Source organism: Epinephelus lanceolatus, chromosome 11, assembly GCF_041903045.1.
Source record: "Epinephelus lanceolatus isolate andai-2023 chromosome 11, ASM4190304v1, whole genome shotgun sequence".
Taxonomy (NCBI): Eukaryota; Metazoa; Chordata; class Actinopteri; order Perciformes; family Serranidae; genus Epinephelus; species Epinephelus lanceolatus.
In genome coordinates, this window is record NC_135744.1 from 16,560,105 (window position 1) to 16,580,932 (window position 20,828).

Genomic DNA, 20,828 nt, shown 5'->3' on the forward strand with positions numbered 1-20,828 from the left:
GTGGAGGTGGGGGTGGTGTCACTGGGTCACGCTGGAATGCGTTAGTTTCGATGTCAGTCATGTCATTGATAACGTGTCATTGATTTTGTGGAAAAACAGCAGATAGACTGATTTGTGATTTTTATCGCCAGGGAGCTCAACTAAACTAGCATTTGTACAGCTGCTGGGAGGTAACTTTCTTGTCACTGCGCTACTGTTGCATGTTTTTTTCTTATTATGTCAAAGTGAAGCAGCCAAAAATAGAAGGCAAAGCAAGGGCAAACTTTCCCCAGGTGCAAGTCTTTTTTTGTGTCTCTGTTTGTTTGGCAACTCTGGCACTAAACAAAAGTTTTTGTGCTCAGGTGGGAGGACATTAGGCTGGGTATCAGGTACTCAATACCTTTAAGGTATTGACCAAAATAACTCGGTGCTGAGCAGCATCAAAGCTTATCCAGTCAAAGGACACCTGCAGTCAGTCCTTTTTGTACTCAGATCTTGAAAATATAACTAGTTGTATGGTTTTACCTTATGCGTTCTTAGATTTAGGGTGTTTTCACATATAGTCCTTTTTAACAAACCGAACTCAGACCTCCTAAAGTGGACCAAAAGTGGACCAACAGAAAAGGGACACAGTTCTCTTTCTGGTCAACTTCAGCTCTGATGAAGCCTCAGCCCTCTTTGTGTTCGCACTATAGGCTATATAATATGTAAAATATATGTTGACATAGCTTTGTTTTTACTTTGACGTGGCACTGCAGTGCAGTTATGAAGCCCCTTGCATTAAGAGGAACTTAAAATTGGAGGAAAATCTTAGTGTTTCTGTGCTGTAGACTGTTGCTGTTGGATGTTTTCTACATTTCACATCTGGAGACGTGCAGTCTTCGATGGACCAAACTACTACTCGTCCTGCATCCTTGCAAACGTTACAGGCCGATATGGTTTCATCAGTTATTTTAGGCGTCCCAGTCTATTAGCTATCTGTTATCTGGAGGGCTAAGTACAATGGCAAAGAGCAAAGCAAACCTGGAGCGCTTTGTGTTCACAATGCACAGGTTAAGTGAACCGCATCGTAGCCTTGAAGCAAGGTGGTCTGGACATGGTTCACTTCAGAGGGGTCTGAGTTCTCTTGTGTTCACATATGTACAAAAACTGCTGAGTCACCACTCTGAGTCCGCTTAGAGAGTTGAAAAGAACCAAGTGTGAAAACACCCTTAACACGACGTGTGATTGGCCCACTACGGCAACAACTACAACCCATACAGTCTGTGCTGTGGTGGTTTCTACAGTATAAACAGATTGTACATACAGTGACGGGACAGGACTTTGGAGTTGGAAGTCTTTTTGTTTCTGTTTGTAGTCCGTGTCGTGTTGACCAATCACATTTGAACAGTAGGTAAAAGGTCTGTATAGAGAGGTTGAACCCATTGGCCGAAATGCAATCTTGGAACCAACAAGCTCATGTGCAGGTATCTGCTTATATAGATTCTATTTGCTGTTGCTTAAACAACAGTTAGCTTTGTTAAATGGGAGGCTAACCATACAATGTGTATGTGCATGTAAATATGTATGTATGTATGTATGTATGTATGTGTATATATGTACATATGACCATATGTGTGTATGTATACACACCGATCAGCCAAAACATTAAAACCACTGACAGGTTAAGTGTACAACACTGATCATCTTGTTACAACGCAATGTTCTGTTGGGAAATCTTGGGTTCTGACATTCATGTGGTTGCCACCTGACACGCTCCACCCACCCACTGGCACTCCCCAGTAGCTGTGGCCCCCCCAGCAGGACAATGCACAATGCCACACCAAAAAAACTGCTCAGGAGTGGTCCGAGGAACGTGACAAGGAGTTCAACGCATCAACCTGACCTTCAAATTCCCCAGATCCTAATCTGATCAAACATCTGTGGGAGGTGCTGTTACCCCGCCTCACAACCCACAGGACTCAAAAGATCTGAAGCTAATGCCCTGGTGCCAGACACCAAGGGACATCCTCCAGAGGTCCTGTGTCCATGCCCTAACAGGTCAGAGCCAAGTCCAGTCCAAGGAGCACCCACCATGGATCAGGGGTAGCTCTGTGGTACCAGCACGTCCCTCAAATGGTGGACCAGATTGGGATCTGGGGTATTTGGAGGTCAGGTCAACATCTGGAGCTCTTTGTCCCATTCCTCGGGTCATGCCTGAGCAGTTTTTGTGGTGTGGCATGGTGCATTGTCCTGCTGGGGGGCCACTGCCATTGATTTGTGCCTTTGCCATGAGGGGGTTTATTTTGTCTGCAACGGTGTTCGGTGGGTGGAGCACGTTAAGTAGCATCCACATGGATGACAATTTGTTGGCTTATGGCAGTCTGATGTAGGAACTTCATGTATAACTTTTTTTTTCTTCCTTTAACGGCAGGTACTGCATGTATCCAAGACAAATTTCCTTCAGGACAAGAAAGTCCATCTTATCTTATTTTATCTTAGAGATTAATGAGCGGTGTGCAGAAGAGAAAGCCTTAGCCTGGGTATGTGATGGCTACACCAAATCAGCCTGAAATATTTTCCCTCACCCCCAGAGGCTTATCGTCATCAGACCAATAGCCAACGGGTTGCGAGATTGGTTGTGTGGTGAAGTCAAGCGCAGTGTATTTGATGGAGCTGGAAGTTCAGCGTGCTGAGATGCCACCAGAATGTGAAAGTCCACTGACAAAGTGGTGATATTTGACGAGGGATGGAAAGTTGCTAGAGAAGCAGACTATTAAGTCAGATTAGGTTTCAGGTCATCATTATATTAATTCAACTCAGAGGTTCTGCTTTCTGTACACACAAACATGAGGAGGAAAATGTGTTTCTTTGTTTTATAAATTAGCCTTATGCAAGCAATACAAATTAATAGATTGTGTTCTTTTTTTTATTTTTTGTAATAAATTAATTATTCGTTAATACAAACGTGCCAGTTTGAATGTGGTGTATCAAATTCAGGCTGCTTTACAACAAATTCCTGGGGCGCTTTTTGTTGCCAGTTTTTCTCTGGCTCCAGGCGAATTGTTAAAGGAATGGGTAAGGCAGGAAACTGCCTTCAGGGAAAACTGGTCCACCAAAGTTATAAATTACTACAACTAATTAAGCAAAACTGATCCATGGTGTGTCACAGCATCTTGTATTTAAGGACGGAGTTTGCCTTTAATGAATCGGAAAATCGGTTTAACCTTTGAGTCCAGGGTTGTGAATCACAACATTGCTTTGTCTGCTCTTGTCACTTTTTGTTATTGAAGTATTCGCTTTTAATGGGTCAACTTGTCTTGGTGATTTACAACACAGAGTACTGTACAAGCAGATCAGAATGGGACCAACAGAATAACACAGAGGGAGCATTAAACAGATGGAATCACATTACACTGATAATGAGAAGGAGCTCAGAGGAGGTTAGCGCAGGGTTGGTGATGGTTTCTCTCAGGGTTCACTGGGTCTGGATGTTGGATGGATTAGACTAAGTATTGATTAGTAGGGACTGGTTGGGATTTGAGCTTATCTCAGCGGCTTACCTTCTTGTATCTGGGGACAGGAAGCTGTTTTTCCAGCACACATAAAGTGGCAACACACAGAGACGATGACAGCATGCAAAAGAGTAAAGGTGGAGGAGAAAAAGAAAGATAACATTGATCATGTGAAATTAAAGCCAAAGCAATTAAATTAACATGCAAGGAAAAGAAGACAAAAAACAACAACAACATACAGGCAGTCTGTGCGCTCTCTCAGTATCAGAATCAGAAATACTTTATTTATCCCCAAGGAGAAACTGTGATTTTTTACAGTCGCTCAGGTGTAAAGAATAGAGAATTATAAGAAGTAAGAACAGGCGTATGAAATAGAAGTAGCCTATGTAAATATAAGGTAATAAAAGTCAATAGAACAGAAATAAAATGTGCATAATGCTATAATGTTAACACTAGTACTTAAGATAGTAGGAATAAAATATATATCTTTACTGTGCTGAGTCTGTAAGTTTGTAAAAATACACAAATATATGCATTGTGCTACATTTCACTGTATAAACTAGTGTTACATTTAGAAATGTAAAATATGGGTTACACTTTCTGTGAGGACCACATCTATAATGCTTTATGACTACACTCATAAACACACATAATGCTCCTTGATGCATCAGCAGTCATAAAACATTATAGATGTGACTTATCATGAATTATAAGTGTCAAGCGTCTTATGGATGCTCTTGACTAGTTACAAACTAGAGGTTGACTGATGGGGCTTATGGATGAGCCACTTTACATATTCAGGATCACTGCATCAAGGCTATTATAGTTTTGTTGCTAACTAATACATGTGCATACATTTCAGGATGTTGTGCACAAACAAACAGAATGAGTGTAAACAAAACTGTTTTGATAATATATTTACCGTGTCTGGGGTAAGTTGAGCATAGGAGTGGGGTAAGTTGAGCCATCTCCCTCCTTCCCTCCCCCCCGCCCTCCCTCTTCCCCTCCCTTCCCCCCACCTCACCTTCTCTCCTCCCCCTCTCTCCCTCCCTCCCTGGGTCAAGATATTCCACAGTTATACATGTCTGTACTGAATTAAATAAGACGCTTCTTCAAATCCATGTGTATTTTTATTTATAACACAATTCAACAGGTACAAATCTTTTTTTAAATTATTCTTGCATATAACAACTCTAAAACATTTTAACATAGGCCTGAGAATACCTTAAAGTGCGCTTAGGAAGAGAACCATAACAACTGTGTTTTTGGAAAGAATACACTGAACTAAATCTGTAGACGTGAATCCTAGTTTTTGTGTGTGACTTCCGGTCAGCCACTTTCCCTCATGCTTTCCCTTACTGGAGCTAACAGTGCAAGCTAATTTTTTTCAGTTTTCAGTTGTTTATGTTAGGCAATCAGTTAGTTAGTTAGTTAGTTAGTCTGTGTATTTTGTATAGATAACTGTGCCCACGTTTCCGTTATAATGGAAATTTATTCCCTCTAAACGCGAATAAATCGTACGTCAATCAAAAACTATGAACCAAAAAAGCACAATCTATCCCGAGTGAGACAAACTGCTTGATCCCCGTCTCCAGTGTACCAGCAGAGAACCTGCAGAACTGAATCCGCGAAAAAACACACCGGGCTACACAGCCTCTCTACCTGAGCAGCTGAAGCTGTGGCTCGCACCCTCGACACACAGACACACAGACGGTCCGTCTGCATGCCAGCCAAATGTGTGCGCACCTGTGAGAAATAAATATGTGAGGTGTACGTTGCTTTTCTGTCTTTTTTTCTTTTCTTTCTTTCTTTCTGTCAGCGACATACACTCCTAACACAGGATGGGTTGTTTTTATTGACTGAGTTAATTATTAAGCCATAGTGATGTGCGGATCGGCTCTGATAGCACCCGAATCAGCATGTACGCATCAACCATCCAGCCGTTACAACATGATTGAGCTAGCAAAGCAGTTTTGTGTTGCTATGTGTGGTATTTATTCAGTTTTGGGAAATCACGATGTCTAGAAAGCATCAGTGGCTGCATCTGACAGGGACAGCTAACACTAGCAGCAAAGCTAACATCAGGAAGTCATCTGTTAAAAGCCTCCCGTTGTCGGATACGACATGAAACTACTCCAGTTAGCTCAATCATGTTGTAACTGAGACATCCGCTGGAAAAAATATTTTTTTCACGGACCGTTTATTGAGAGCATTGACGTACAGACACCGCTAACGGCTAATGGCTCACAGCTAACGGTTAGCCCAGCTAATCTACGATAACAAAACGTGCACAGAAATAGTAACGTTTGTTCGATCATTGTGTTTATAGACTTTACAAACATCAAATTAGTCTAAACAGTGATATAGTGACGTGAAAAATGTGATATATGTATATATATATATATATACATAGCTAAACTCAGCAGGTAAACAACAAGGCGATTCCCATTTACATAATGGTCAAGAGTGCTGGACCGGAAGTGTCGCCCACAAAAATGGAAGCTGGCTGCATTCTGTTTTGCCTCCGTGTTTCCGTGAAAAATAAGGTGGATATGTCCTCCTTCATCCTCTCTAAACTCCTCCCTCCATCTTAATCTCATTCCATCCACCCCCCTCCCTCCTTCCATCCATATCCCACCTGCCCCTTTAATCAACATTCCACCTGTCCAGGTTGCAGGGGAATACAAACTGCTGGGACTTCCTTGCTGTGCCACCAACTCTGTGAGGTTTGGGGAGTTTTGCGATTACATCGCTTCTTGGGAAGAATCCCTCATCTTTCTCCTTTAAAGTAAAGCTTGATTTACCATATCCAGCTTTGCCTCTCTCAGAAACTTACGGCTCAACTTACCCCTGTGCAAATTGCTCAACTTACCCCATAGCTACCATATTGACTTTATTAGCCCCCACAGCTAAAATGGTGCACTTTCATGCTATCTGTACTACCTCATTTTGTAGCTAATAGATACCACAATTGATGTATAAAACAAATTAAAGATTATCTATTTTGGTCTAAACACAATCCCCATGAAACTTATGATAGACTACATTCACTTTCATGAGTGAAAAATGCTTTTTTGGACATGTAACCACTTAACCCATGTGGTTCTTACCTTCACAGACTCAATGAAATGATGCCTTCCTCCTAAATATTTGGTCATATGCTCAATTTTTTTTTACGGTTTCCTAGCAACAAGTGGCGGCTCAACTTGCCCCTATGCTCAACTTACCCCAGTCTCCCTACATACCTCAACAATCAACTGTAGTAGGGACTCACAGTATGTTATAACAGTCTGTGCAGTATTATAACTTATTGTGTGTGTTAAGTAAAGTAACATAATAATGGAGCCATAATAATGTACGCTTCAGGTTTCATTGTTGGTGTTGAATCAAGTGTGATGCATTTTCACATATTTAAAAGAATCTATGCTGCTTCATAAATGATTAATGTCTATCATACACCAGAAAACTTTGAAAAACTTTAAAAGGCTAAAGTCTGACACTCTCTCACATCTTAAGACCATTTGACATGAGTCAGAGAGTTTTGTCACAGAATACGATTTTACAAAAACTGGACATCCTGCAGAGTCACTTTTTGCAAAATGGTTAGTTTCAAAAAGGAAAAAAAAGTGGGAAGAAATTGTTGCAGCCCTCGAAATCCCCCATGAGTATGCTATTTGCTATAGCTAGCTAGCTAACCACTTTGCCCATTTCAAACAAGGCTTCTTGTAAGCTAACGTTAGCTCCTGGAGCTAACGTTATTCAGTAATATAAATGTTTACATAATGTGATTTTTTAAGCTAACAGGCTTCAGCTGAAAAATTCAGTTAGCTCGTTGGCTACTAGCAAACATTAAGTAACATTAGCTTGCAGCCCCTACAGTGGTTAGCTAGCTAACTATAGCATATAGACCAATTTTGAGTGGATTTTGCAGCAGCTGAGTGCACATACTGGTGGCAGAAAAACAGTGGACATCGTAGAGAAACAGTTGACATGCCTGAAATAAAAATGTCTTCTTGTGTCATTGGATATCAGAACAGGAAAACAGATTAAGATAACCTTCATTTTTATAGAAAAACGGAGGCAGAGGAATTACTGACGTGATGAAAGATAATTCACCATCATAAGGAATTGTAAAAACTCACATTTGTTAGGCATGGATTTGGTTAATTGTCCCTGGTTAAAACTTGTGGGGACATCATAATATAATTTAATGTGTAAGTAACAGATAACTTTTTAACTAGCTAGCTAACGCCATCTACTTATTAACTCCTTGATCAACACAATAGAATAACTTTCACCACTGCTTATTTTAGAAAGGACACCACAAAACATGTTATTTGTTTAGATTAATAAACAGACAGTTGATCATCGGTTGTTTCTAGCCATCTGTGATCAGCCATAGGTAGCAAGCTAGCTACGTTAGCTACATCGCTATCGTTAGGGTTCCTTTCACTTTCCCTGCCTGGATGCAGATAAACCGATCTAAACACACATAAGCTTTCTTGCGGTGGCCTTTCTAAAATGAACAGTGGCGAAAGTTAATATACTTTGTTATGATCAAGGTGTTAATAAGAAGACAGCGTTAGCTAGCTAGCACACTAACAAATTGCATAGTTGTACTCCACATTAAATTATATTAAATGGGGACGTCTCCAAACTAGTAACGTTAATTAGGGACAATAAGCCACACCCATGCTTGACATATGTGAGTTTTTACAATTATTTTGATGATTTATATTTCACCACGTAAATAAATGCAATTTAACAAAAAGCGGAGGAAACAAGCACCCAGATAGCACACATACATCTGGCCGACATCGGCCTGAGGACGACACATCGGCCCTGAATTTATAACGTCTGACAAGCGTCGGCCGCATGGGCGGATATCTTTAAATTTAATACTCTTTTGTCCCAGCTCATCAAACGTCTCTGTTACGTCGGCTTTGGGTCGGCCCAGTGCCGTAGAATGTCTGCCCACATACGGAAGTCGCCACAGAGGCGGGATTTCATCTCCGCGATGTTTGTTCGGAACTGAGCTCGCAGGTCGCAGCATCTCATCGCAGTTGGTTTCAGGTAAGCTAACTGGAATAAACTGGCAGAAAATAGCTTTGTTGTTTCTTCTGTGACCGTTAAAAGAGGTTCCTGGTGAGTGGCGAGGCACGACTGGGTGTATATAGCTTAGCACATGTCCCCACCAACTAACGTTATCTTTCGTTAGCTGTCAGCTAGTTTAGCGGTTTAGCTCATGTTATGCTAACAGGCTACAACTGTGGTGTTTTCATTTTATTTTCCCTAGTTGACGTTATCTGCTCATCTGGTTATCGTGAGCACTCGTTTTGGGTTAAAGTGGAAGTGCCCGGAGCTGCCACCCGTGGTCCCACGGCCCCCTGGCCTGACCTCCGGGGCCCTGGACGTGTGCTCAAGTGTCTGGGAGAGGAGCGCAGAGGTCAGGCAGGGCGGGCCGACACTGTGTATCCCAGAAGGGGTGCTGAAGTGTCGGTGAGACCAGCAGAGAGGAGCGCGGAGGTGAAATAGTGAAGTTTAAGGATGCCTTCAGTATGTTGTTAATGTGATTTTATGGGCAATTTATCAGTTGAGGTCTCCTCCTCTGCAAAGCAAACTGACCCGGTGGCTACAGGTAATAGAGCATTTTTGAAACCACAGTTTTTCCGAGATGAAGGACTGATTGTTGAGCTGCTGTTAACAGTTAACGGAGTTAACGGATCCCGTTATTTAACCGTTTCAACACTAAATTAAGCAGAGTGACGGACCCAAAGCCTTCAATCTGGCTAAAAGACAGCTGAAATGCTAAAAAAAAATACAGTGGTGAAGTTGGGATTTGTTTCTTGAAGTTACGTGGTCATCGTCTTTTCTGTCTCTTGCAGGCTGCCAGGAGAAGCGGACTGGCCGTCAGATATTGTTTGTGGAAATTTGAAAATAAAGTTTGTCAAATTGACTTTTGTCTCTTCATTGTGCACACTTACACACGAAATAGGGTAACAGTCAGCTATTTTTGAATGTTAGCATTGATTTCTCACATTGGATGGTGAAATATTTGTAGTTTAAAAGGTCCAACCTAAATGAATAAAGGTCGTAGTTAACGAAGCATATGAATATTAATGAAGGAGCGCCCACTGAGCGCAGCTTTTTTTTAGTGATCGTTTGAACGTCGCGTGGTGGTCATTTTTGATTTAAAGGCTGACGTCTCAGCGACGTCTTGGCAATGAGCAAACGCTCTCCCTGCTACGTCTTAACGATCTAAACTTGATACATCGGGCCGACGTCGGCCAGATGTATGTGTGCTATCTGGGCAATTGCCAATCACAGCGCAGTAGTACCAGCCAATCACAGCAAAGTAGGGCGGGGCCAGGCGGAACATGCTCTGAGGGTGGGGGTGGAGTCACGTGAGTGCCGCATTGCGGCAGTAAGCCAACAAGGACAAAGTGGAGTTTCGGAGTGAACAGGAGTGCTACTTTGACATGTCCTCACATTTCTGCCATGGTAAAGCGGTGAAGAGATAAAGTGGAGAAGAAAAAAAGTGGACATTTGCTGCAGCTCTCAAAATACCCTGTAAGTATGCTGTAATTAGCAAGCTAACCACCATAGAAGCTATTTGCAAGCTAACATTAGATACTGGTATGTATGCTAGTAGCCTGCAACCTAAACTTTTGTTTCAGCTAAAGATTGCTAGCTTAAAAAAATAACATCATGTAACCACTTATATGAGTGAAGCTAGAAATCTTCAGCTGAAATGCATGATTTGCTTAATAGCAAACATTCAAGTAGCAACATTTGCTTACAATTAGGCTAACCTTGTTTGGGATGGGGAAGGTGGTTAGCTAGCTATAAGACCATCAGTAAGACACATAATTCATTAGAAATCACATCTGTAATTTTTTATGACTGTTATAATGCATTAGGAAGCATGTGTTTATGAATGACACAGCACTATAAATATCAAAACAAATCAAGTTGATTTTTTATAGCACATTTAAAAACAATCACAGTTGAACCAAAGTGCTGTACAAGATAAAAGAATGACACAAATATGCAGCAATATAAAATGTACACAAATATAAAAATGAATAGAAGTGGTAAGAACAATTACAATGAAAAGGTTATAAAATACTAAAATATTAAAACCACTACAAACAACCAAAGCCCATTGAGAATATGTACATCTTAAGATTTGTCTTGAAAGTGTCAATGGAGGGGGAGGATTTGATTGAGGGTGTAAGGCTATTCCAATGCTTTGGAGCAGCTACCGCAAAGGCACGATCTGCCTTACCCACCAGCCTCGATCGTGGGACAGTTAAAAGACATTGTTAGGAGGATCTGAGAAGTAAGGAGTGGGTATGGGGCACAGAAGTCAAGCAATATACAAGGGTGCCAGCCCATGTATGGCTTTAAAAATAAATAAAAGAACCTTAAAATCAATTCTGTATTTGATAGGTAGCCAGTGCAGGGATGCTAGCACCGGTGTGATTAGGGCTGACCCAAAAAATTTGAAGCTTCGAAGCTTCGTTCGATGGCATGGGATTCGATTGTGAAAAAAAAATTTCAAAGCTTTTTTCCCGTTTTTTTGGGGGAGGCCTTAAACGCAACACTAACCCACACCAGTCCGATACTGACAACGAGCGCACTCAGAGCTGGCAGACATGTCCAGGAGATCATCAGATGTGTGGTTGCACTTTAAAATATGCCCCGGCAACCTCCAGAAAGCAGAGTGCCAGATTTGCCAAAAGCAATTGGCATATCACAACTCAACAACAAATTTGGAAAATCACTTGAAAAACGTAAGTAGTAATTAAAAAAGAAAAAATCTCAGACAAGGAAATAGAAAGCCCGATGCACAATGGAGACCTGCCATTATCCTGCTTGAACACAGACAACTAAATTCTTTCAACAATGTGACTCAAAATAATGATAAAATAGATTTTACTGATGTAAAATATGCATTTTCCAGTTCCACCGGTCCGCTCTGAGTCTGGTGTCAGAGACACTTCTGATGCTCTGAGTTGCGCATCTGTTGGATTGTGCTGCAGTATGCGCCGAGGGCTTTAATTTAGTGTTCAATCAAAAGTTAAACACTAAATACTAACTAAATACTACTAAATACTTAAAACCGACCATTAGTGTTTTTTCGTTTGTGAATATTTTTATCTTAATTCTAGTGTTGGAAGAAAGTAAATCGCCAAGTGCCAGTCTTATTGACTCATACATTGTCCAAGATGACACGAATCTTAGACAGCATCCTCCTTTCTGACACTGCCACCAGATTGTCCAGCTCCACCCCCACGGCCTTACTGGCCTTGCAGTTCAGTTTATTGAGTCTGTTGGTGTCTGCTATCCTCAATCTGGGGCCCCAGCACCCAACAGCAAACAGGATTGCACTGGCCACAACAGACTCATAAAACATCCTCATCATTGTCCGGCAGATGTTGAAGGACTTCAGCCTTCTCAGAAAATAGATGCGGCTCTGGTGCCTCTTGGCCCTGAACTAGTTTGTTGAACTGTGGAAACAGTTTGACCCCTCCTCTGCACACATATACAGATAATTCTGTTAACTGTTGTTTTTACCTGCATGTCTTTGGACTGTGGGAGAAAAGCGGAGTACCCGAAGAAAACCCATGCTGACACGGGGACAATAGGGTCATATATACTGCCTTTCATACAAAAATTGATACATCCATTTCAAACATTGTAAACGTCATCGCCCTCATACTTCCATGCGTCCTTTATGATGGCACAGATACAGGCAATAGATGACGCTAGAGGGCAGAGTCAAAAGTTTCACACAGTAACAAACATGGTGAAGGTGGAGGAGGATGTAATATTGTGTAATATTGTACCACTTAACAGAGGCAGCATTGTTGACGGCAGTGGACTGTGAGGCCATTATATACATCCAGACGTATGGACAGAGAATTCTTTTCACTTTATTACTGATTTGTTCCATTCTACCGTTATTTGAATTTCTTTGTCATCTCATTGGGTCTTATCTCACTTGAACGCTACACTTTTCCTTTGATCTCTGGTGATACTGTTCTGTTTCATCCATCTGTTAGCTTTCAGGAAACAATCTCAAACACAGATGAAATCAAAGCACAGAGAGAGGGCTCCGTCCATCTCTGTCTCTAACATGGAGCATTAATGAGTCCTTACTGGACTCACTAGCAAAAATGAAAGTAAAAGCCAACCCCAGATTCACTCTCGTTTGGTGTTTCCTCTCGCCGTATTTGCATTTTTTGGCACAGTGTCTCTTGGATGTGTGCTGCTTATGGTCTGACACCTGGTTGCCACCTTTTTATAAAGCCCCAACCTCACCAGAGCACTGTGGGGGTCAACCCCCAATAAGAAGACCATAAAAAAAATACGGTCAAAGTTTAGAATCTCTGCAGAAAAATACACAGCCATACTCTTTCAGTGGGTCACAAGTAGGTATGAGGCAGATCCAATCCAGTATCGGTATCGGGTTCCGATACCAACGTAATTCACGGATTGGAAATTTCCAATCCACCAGCCGTGTCTGTGCTTTCACGTTGTCTGCTGGAATGATATGATGATTGCTACATAGTAGTGTCGCACGGTATACTGGTACCAACGGTAGACTGTGGTACTAAGACACAACGGTATATATGATACCATAATGTTGGAGTACCTCAGGTACCACTACTGTGGGATAAGTTCAAAGTCCAATCGCAAGAGGGTGAGTGTCCATGCACTGTCCAATAATGCCGCGCGCTGGCCACCTGGCACTCGATATGCAGCTGCAGTGGTTTGTTTTCCACAGCGCTCTACTGTGCGAACATTTTACTTGCATTTGAGACTAAAAATAGTTTTGTGCTAAAAATAAAATAGTCGCTGTACAGATTTCAACCAGCAGCAGAAACTAAAGGCGAATCCTGCTGGTTGTGGGTTGAACGGGGATCACAGACAGGAATACGGCGGTCAAATACAGCAGCCATAGTCCTCCGCGGTGTAAGATAATGGCTTACTGGCGACAGAGAGGTCCAGCTCCAGGTCCATTAAGTCTTCGTTGGTGTCACAACTGCCCAAAAGTACCTGAACAGTTGAGCCGTGGCAGCACACAGGTATGTGACGTGTCAGAGGAGAAACGAGCCGTTCACATTTCTCTCTTTGTGGCAGGTAACGGTCCACAAACCTCACCGCACTTTAGGGACCGTTCTTTACTTGTCAGGGGAGGAGGGTGGCTGGTTGATTTTTGGTTGATTTTTATTTTATTTATTTATTTTATTTCGATCCCGCTATGTTAATCACTTATTGATGCTGTTTTTAAAGTATGAATGCGTCAATAAGTAATTTATTCTATTGAAATATCATTGATGTATTATAGAAAAGTGATTTATCTTTAAATGACAAAAGGCACATCTGCCTCATTTTTGCTGTGGTATCGTGATACTACTCAGAACCGTGATACTTTCACTGGTATCGTACCGTGGGTCCCAATTTTGGTACCGTGACAACACTACTACATAGTAGTGTCTACTTGATTTGTATCTGTGCTGTTCAGATTAATATGACAGGTATTTTTTTGTTTTTTGATAGTGTATATTGCACTAGTAGTTTAACACTGTCTTGGAATTTAATAAATATTGACAATCAATTTGAAACCCTTACAGTTGCATATTTGTTTTCAGGATGGGATTTTTCCTGTGAACAGGATCTCCTGCTTTTCTGACCTTATACTTACCTCAAGTTGCCTTTTGGGATATACAGGCATACACACATACATATCATACTTGCCTGTAGAGAGGCGTTTATTACAGCCTCATATAAAATCAACAATAATGATAATAATATTAAAGCAAACAGAGCACTGGTATCGGAATAGTATCGGTATCGACAGATATCCAAATTCAGGTATCGGGATCAGATCGGAAGTGAAAAAATGTGGATCAGTGCATCCCTAGTCACAAGTGATGATTGAGAGGGATTACTTCTGTATGAGTCTATATGATGTTTTTTAAGAAAATCCTGCATAGTATATCTTTAAAAACACTTTTTAAACAAAAAGCAGACTGATAAATGCCTCAGTCCAAGAATTGAAAGCAGCAGTATTAACTGTTAAAATATGAATCAAAATTGATTTTTGCCATGGCCATGACATCGCAGTTCCTCACTTTATCTTGTTTGAATAGCCCCGTAGGAATGTCTGTCGGACATTTCATCAGTACTTAGAGTCGAAATGTGACAAGTTAAACAATAGAAATAAATTATCTCTCAGTTGTTGTTGTTGTTTTTTTTAAAAATGTCCTTTCATAAACTGCGATGCGGGGAATATAAATGAAGACAAGTTGTTTTAAAAAGCCCTTTTATGTAAAACCAGTAACAGAAAACAGATACAAACATGGATAATGAATACAAAAGAGCAAAAACATCTCTAAGACACAGAGCCAGAGTGTGTGTGTGTTTGTGCGCTCCCACACAGGAGTGTGTGGGCGTACTGGGCAATGAAAGGGCAGTCTGCTGAAGAAGAAAGAGAATGAAAGACTGCAGTTGAGTGTTAAGGTAGGTTGTAATGTAGGCGGTGCTGAATAGACAGGTCTTGGATCTGCAATTGAATAGTGAGACAGCGTCTGATTCACTGATAAGGGCAGGAATCCTTTCTTCTACGGAGGGAGGTGCTGTCCTCAGAGACTGTTTTTACGGAGATATTTACTTAAATAGTGTGGGATGACGGGAAGGGATACGACAAGGTGCGACTTCACTTATAGAGAGGAAGTAAATCTGCAGTATATCACGGCATGAGGTCAAATAAAAACCTTGCAGAGCTTTAGTATGTGAATGCAGTATTCCTTTGAATGAACATTAGAATTTGCTGCCTGCTGACGACGCCGGATCAGAAACTGTGGATGGTTTTTCAAGGTCTCTGTCAAATATAAACAAATGTCTTTTCAAATTTGCTTCCTTTGCGTCACTTCAATTTCTCCCCAGATATCCAGTACATCACAGACAAGCCTGCACCCCGCAAAAGATGTTTTTATACGTCAGATTTGAAAAAGCAAGAAACATAGCTGCCCTGATCTTGTTTCTCTATGGCAATACTAGTCGGTCGCTCACCCACTTTGGTCCAGAATGAAATATCTCAGCCCAACTATTTGATGGATTGACATAAAATTTTGTAAGCACTAGGGCTGAATGACATGGGGAAATAATCTAATTGTACATTTGCTAAGTCCCACCCCTTAAACACAGACTGGACAGTCATAGCGTCACATCAGCCAGCTCCAACAAGGGTCAAACAACAACACAGCTGTACTCCATAGACTCTCATGCAGCCATTTGAGATTTCTTCCATTTTCAGGCTGGTTTATTATGTGTAATAATTATACTTGTTACTTGAAGAGGTTGAACGGAGATATACTCTTCTTCCCCATTCTAAGAAAAACAAAATCAGACCCTGCAAAGTGTAGGGTTAGCTAGCTGGCTAGTGAAGATATAGCCTACTGAATGTATACACATGCTGCTTTTGCTTTTTAATGATTATTTCACTGAATAAAGGCCTACAATGCTTTACAGAAACCAGTGAAGGGAAGCAGGGAAAGTTTGCCAATGTTCAACTAGCTCTTTGTCAACACCAGCGGAGGTGTGAGCACTGGTGATGGCATGGGGGGGTGGAAGCCAAACACCGTTCATCTGCACAAAACACATTCTCACTCCAACCTTGTCACATATCGACATTTGGTCATGGACTTTCCATGTCGAGATGCGTTGGTCGTTGTTCTGGGATGCCATGTCAAGTGCAGCCTGTTACATGCACTGTCTGTTTTAAAAATACATCTTCCTTTTCACAGGAAATGTACAGTTTACATACAGTCTCTCTCAAAATAAACGCACTACGTCGGTACAACACTGCAAATTTACTTTTTTTTCCTTCAACAACAAACGCACTTGGTTTGGTTTAGAACAAAAGAACTGGGTTTGGCTTTACAAGGTGGAGAAGCAAACACCAGCCTCCCGGGTGAAATTCAATGGTTGTTGGACCCATCCACCAGCCCTACCGCCCACCCTACCTGGATTTCCACCCCCTTAACTTTCGTTGTTGTCTCGCTGTGTTTTCACCTGACGCCGCTGGGAGCTGTTTAACAATAATGGCAACCGGCTGCGGATCATGCCAATATGAAAGGGCAGCTTTTTTCGTCTGTGTCTGACGCTGAAAATCACTGACCAAGCACCAATATTCAACGTCTTCCGAGTGAGACCTGGTTGCTGCACACACTGTGATGACACACAGCTGGTTCAATATCGGGAAAGTTTCCCTTTATATTCAATATTTTCTGTGGCGATCAGCAGTGATGTTGTGGTTAACTCTTTTTAAAATGTTGCTGCTGAGTCAGTTTGACATCCTGGATATATCCTTCAAACACAGACTGTAGACCCCTCTGTCTGCTTCCCTCTGGAATCACTCTTGCATTTTTCCAAACATATGATAATATTTCTTCAGGGAGTGCAGTTAGTTACAGTGTGGTTAAATGAAGGTTGTGTGTACAGGATTATTTTTTGAAAACGGACTGGAAAAATACCTGTACACAAAACCATCTGTACACATGTAGACAGGGCCTAACTCTGTGTGTACATTTACTCTGACCAACAGTCATTGAATAATCCTGCTGTGCACCAACGTGATGAAAAAACAAGCTGACAGACAGACTTTCTAATACCGCCACCCTTAGGTTCTGCTGCTATAGGAGCAAACCTGAACAAAAAAAGGATCCATCTTTAAACTTTTACAATGCATGGTTCATGTTTTATTTCTGTGTGCATCCTTTTGCAGAATCAAAATGGGTCATTCTCGATGATCGACAAGCAGCAGGCATTGAGGACAAAAAGAACCTGCTACACCTGATCACAGGGAGATGTAAAACAGACCTCAGATCAGCCGTGACTCACTACCAGCTAAGATAACAAATTGGAAAAGTCAGGTGTGAGTGAAACCACTTAGGAGCAGTGTTTGTCGACGCCATCAAAGTGTTGTACGCCTTCCAGGCTGCTTTGTCTGAGATCCAGGAGATTGAAGGCTGACACAAAGCACCTGACAGGTTGTTTCTTATTTTCAATGAAGCTGGAGGGGCGCTCCTGAATTTCAGAGTGAGTGAGCTACAACGTTTGGCAGTTGTTTTCTAGGGAGAGGTGTAGGATTGTAAATTGGCCTGTAATTTATCCGCAGTCATGAAGCCGACAATGGCAGAGAAGCGAGGACTGCATCTTTCCATACAGGCGGGCCTCCTGCAGCGAGGAGTTCTTTGGATGATTTCATGGCTGTGTGGTGATGTGTTGAGGCATAACAAGTTGTAAGGATGCCTGCAGTAGAACCAAACCACAATGACAAGTCTGATTTTCGGCGCACTGTAATGCTGTTTCATGAGAGTCTTTATTAAGCTGGGGTGAGAGGAGCTAGAGAGAGTGGCGGGGTGTTACTTTGTTCAATCTGAAATGGTTCCAAATAGGAATGCAGGGTTATTTCATGTCGGCATCACTTGAACTAAAAAGGTGAATAGCTGATGTTTGTTTGTAGCAGTGGGTAAAGCCGTCCTTCAGACAGAATTAATGGACTAGTAGCTTCAAATCATTTATGCTTTTACATTCAGAGTGCCTGTGTGAACTCTTGTAATGTCATTCAAATAGCTTGTAGTGGGTTATTAACATATATCTGATGAATTCAGCCTTATATCGCATCTATTTACATACACAAGATAGTCTTCAGTGCTGCATAGCCTCGTGAAATGCCCCAGTATCTGTGTACTTTTTTAGGACATAATGTTAACAGCATTGAGTTTCATATATAAATCAGTTTTATTATGTTTATAAAAAGTTCTGCTGTCTTGTGCAGTGCCAAAATTGCACACATTATTGGATCATAAAAGCGTATAAATGTCAATGCACAGAAGAGAATGTGACAAAAACAAGCATCTTATTTAAGAGCTGTAAGAAGTTTTACAAGTCAAACTTATCACTTGAAAATAAAGCATATAGATTTGACGTTAGCTTCAGGATGGTGATACAAGTATAAAGGAAATCATTGTAACGAAAAAAGTAGATGAACAACATTCCATTGTTCTGTGGGGGAGTGAGTGTGAGTGCGGTCAGTGGGGAGGTGTTAAAAGTTGCACCACTGTGAGACTACAGCAAGTCATTCTGTCTATAGGCAAAGTAAGTGTATAAAACACGTACGTTACACAGAACAACTCTAGTTTTGATTATTTTCTTATACTTGCTCACAAGGGTTAATTAACTTTTCACTGAAATTTTGCTACACTCGTTACTCCCAAATTCCACCAGCTGCATGTTGGTTGCGTCTGCGCTCCGGAACGGCAGCGGAGCCGATAGGTTTCAATTCTAGTCAATGTGTGTACTTCCACCGGCTGCGGCTGTGCTGCGTTCCGGCTCCGTCGTAGCTGTGGCGGTCCTGAGCCCTCCACACCAGATACGCAGGACTTCTATTTTTGCTGGACGCCGGAGCACAACGCAGCAGTTCAGCACAGAGCAGATCGTGCGGGGCAGGAAGTTGTGCACAGAAACAAAATAAAACATTGTGTTAATTTTCAAAATAAAATACACAGTATTCACGGCGGATCATATTTCCCTGCACTACAACTACATAATGGGCGGAGGCAGGCCTGTAGTCAACAGGTCAGAGGTTTTCAGACGTCATTTCACCCCGTTGACACCATGGACGAGGAGATATTAATCATGGAGGTGCACCGAGATATCTTCCGGTGGAGGTGCACCGCTCCACACAGCAAACGCAGCCGGTGGGTGTTGACGGATGGCAGAGCATGCAGCCAATTACCAGTGCTGCCGTTCCGCAACAGACATGCATCCAGAGGAATTCCGGCGTTATTGTTTGCTTTAGCGTGAGGTTGGTGTGCTTCATACATTGTGCTCCACCCTTGAGACAAAAAAGACAACTTCCACTTCCTGTTCTTCTGCTGTTTACCTCCTGTCTCTTTTGTTTCCTCGTCTCTATATGCCAATGAAGTGAATTCAAAATACCTTCAAATGTATTGCCCAAGTTAAAAAAATCGCGTTGTGTTACATTAGCATGTTTCATACTTATCATATCAACGTTTCTAAAGTGACGTAGTATATGAGCTTAGGTGGAGGGCATAGTGTGACACCTAGATGAGACACCTGCCAAGCTGCAGCCCACTGCTTGAGACCAGCAAACAATAAAACAGCTTGTTTTTATGCCTCTGTGCCAGTCAGTACATTTACATACAGCTTGAGAAAACTGAATAATTGGCTTAGATTGGCTGAAACCGGACTTTTCAATGCATGTAAATAGCTTAGTCTGACTGAAATTGGACTATCCGTAGCTGGACTAACACACCTAGATAATTCAATAGAAAATGATTACGAATGATTGCTGCATGTATCCACTTTAGGGCTGCCACGATTAGTCGACTAATCGATGACTAATTGACTATTAAAATAATCGATGACTATTTTAGTAGTCGACTAATCGGTTTGAGTCATTTTTCATAGAAAAGTACTATAAAAGTACCCCAAAATACTCTTACTGCAGCTTCTTACGTTCAGATATTGGCAGCTTTACACACTCTCCTGTGACATTGAACTAAAACCCTTTGGCGTGAGTATGAAACAAGACATTAGATGACGTAATTCTGGGGTTTGGGCGAGACAGACTGACATTTTTCAACATTTTAACACATTTTTCGATGAAATGATTAGTCGACTAATCGAAGAAATAATCGACAGATTAGTCGACAATGAAGATAATCGTTAGTGGCAGCCCTAATCCACTTAGTCCGACTGGAGTTCCGCGCATGCACCACTTTTTCTTTCGCGGGCTTTCACCTGGAAGAAGCAGAGGACGCACTTCTGGACGGACAAGGAAACTACATTCATGCTCAGACAGCTAAAGGAGCTAAACATTTTGAAGTTTGTGGATGGTAGGAAAAGTTCAATACGCATTATATTAAAAAGGACACAGCGCTGCCTATCAAGGCGGAGTCAAAGGTACTTCAGAAATTAGATTTTCTCTTCTGGATGTACAGTACAGGCCAAAAGTTTGGACACACCTTCTCATTCAATGCGTTTTCTTTATTTCATGACTATTTACATTGTAGATTCTCACTGAAGGCATCAAAACTATGAATGAACACATGTGGAGTTATGTACTTAACAAAAAAAGGTGAAATAACTGAAAACATGTTTTATATTCTAGTTTCTTCAAAATAGCCACCCTTTGCTCTGATTACTGCTTTGCACACTCTTGGCATTCTCTCCATGAGCTTCAAGAGGTAGTCACCTGAAATGGTTTCCACTTCACAGGTGTGCCTTATCAGGGTTAATTAGTGGAATTTCTTG

General features: G+C 41.5%; 1 protein-coding gene across 2 annotated transcripts in view; it reads right to left on the reverse strand.

The window, feature by feature from the left end:
* The window catches only part of doc2b (double C2-like domains, beta), a 255,155-nt gene that overhangs the window by 102,532 nt on the left and 131,795 nt on the right, over positions 1 to 20,828 (reverse strand). The window contains exon 3 of one of the 2 annotated variants that reach the window (XM_033609347.2): positions 3,522 to 3,545. The exons of the other annotated variant lie outside the window; for it this stretch is intronic. Within the exon in view, the coding sequence (XP_033465238.1) occupies positions 3,522 to 3,545 (24 nt within the window). The remainder of the gene's footprint in view (positions 1 to 3,521; positions 3,546 to 20,828) is intronic. 2 annotated transcript variants of the gene reach the window in all.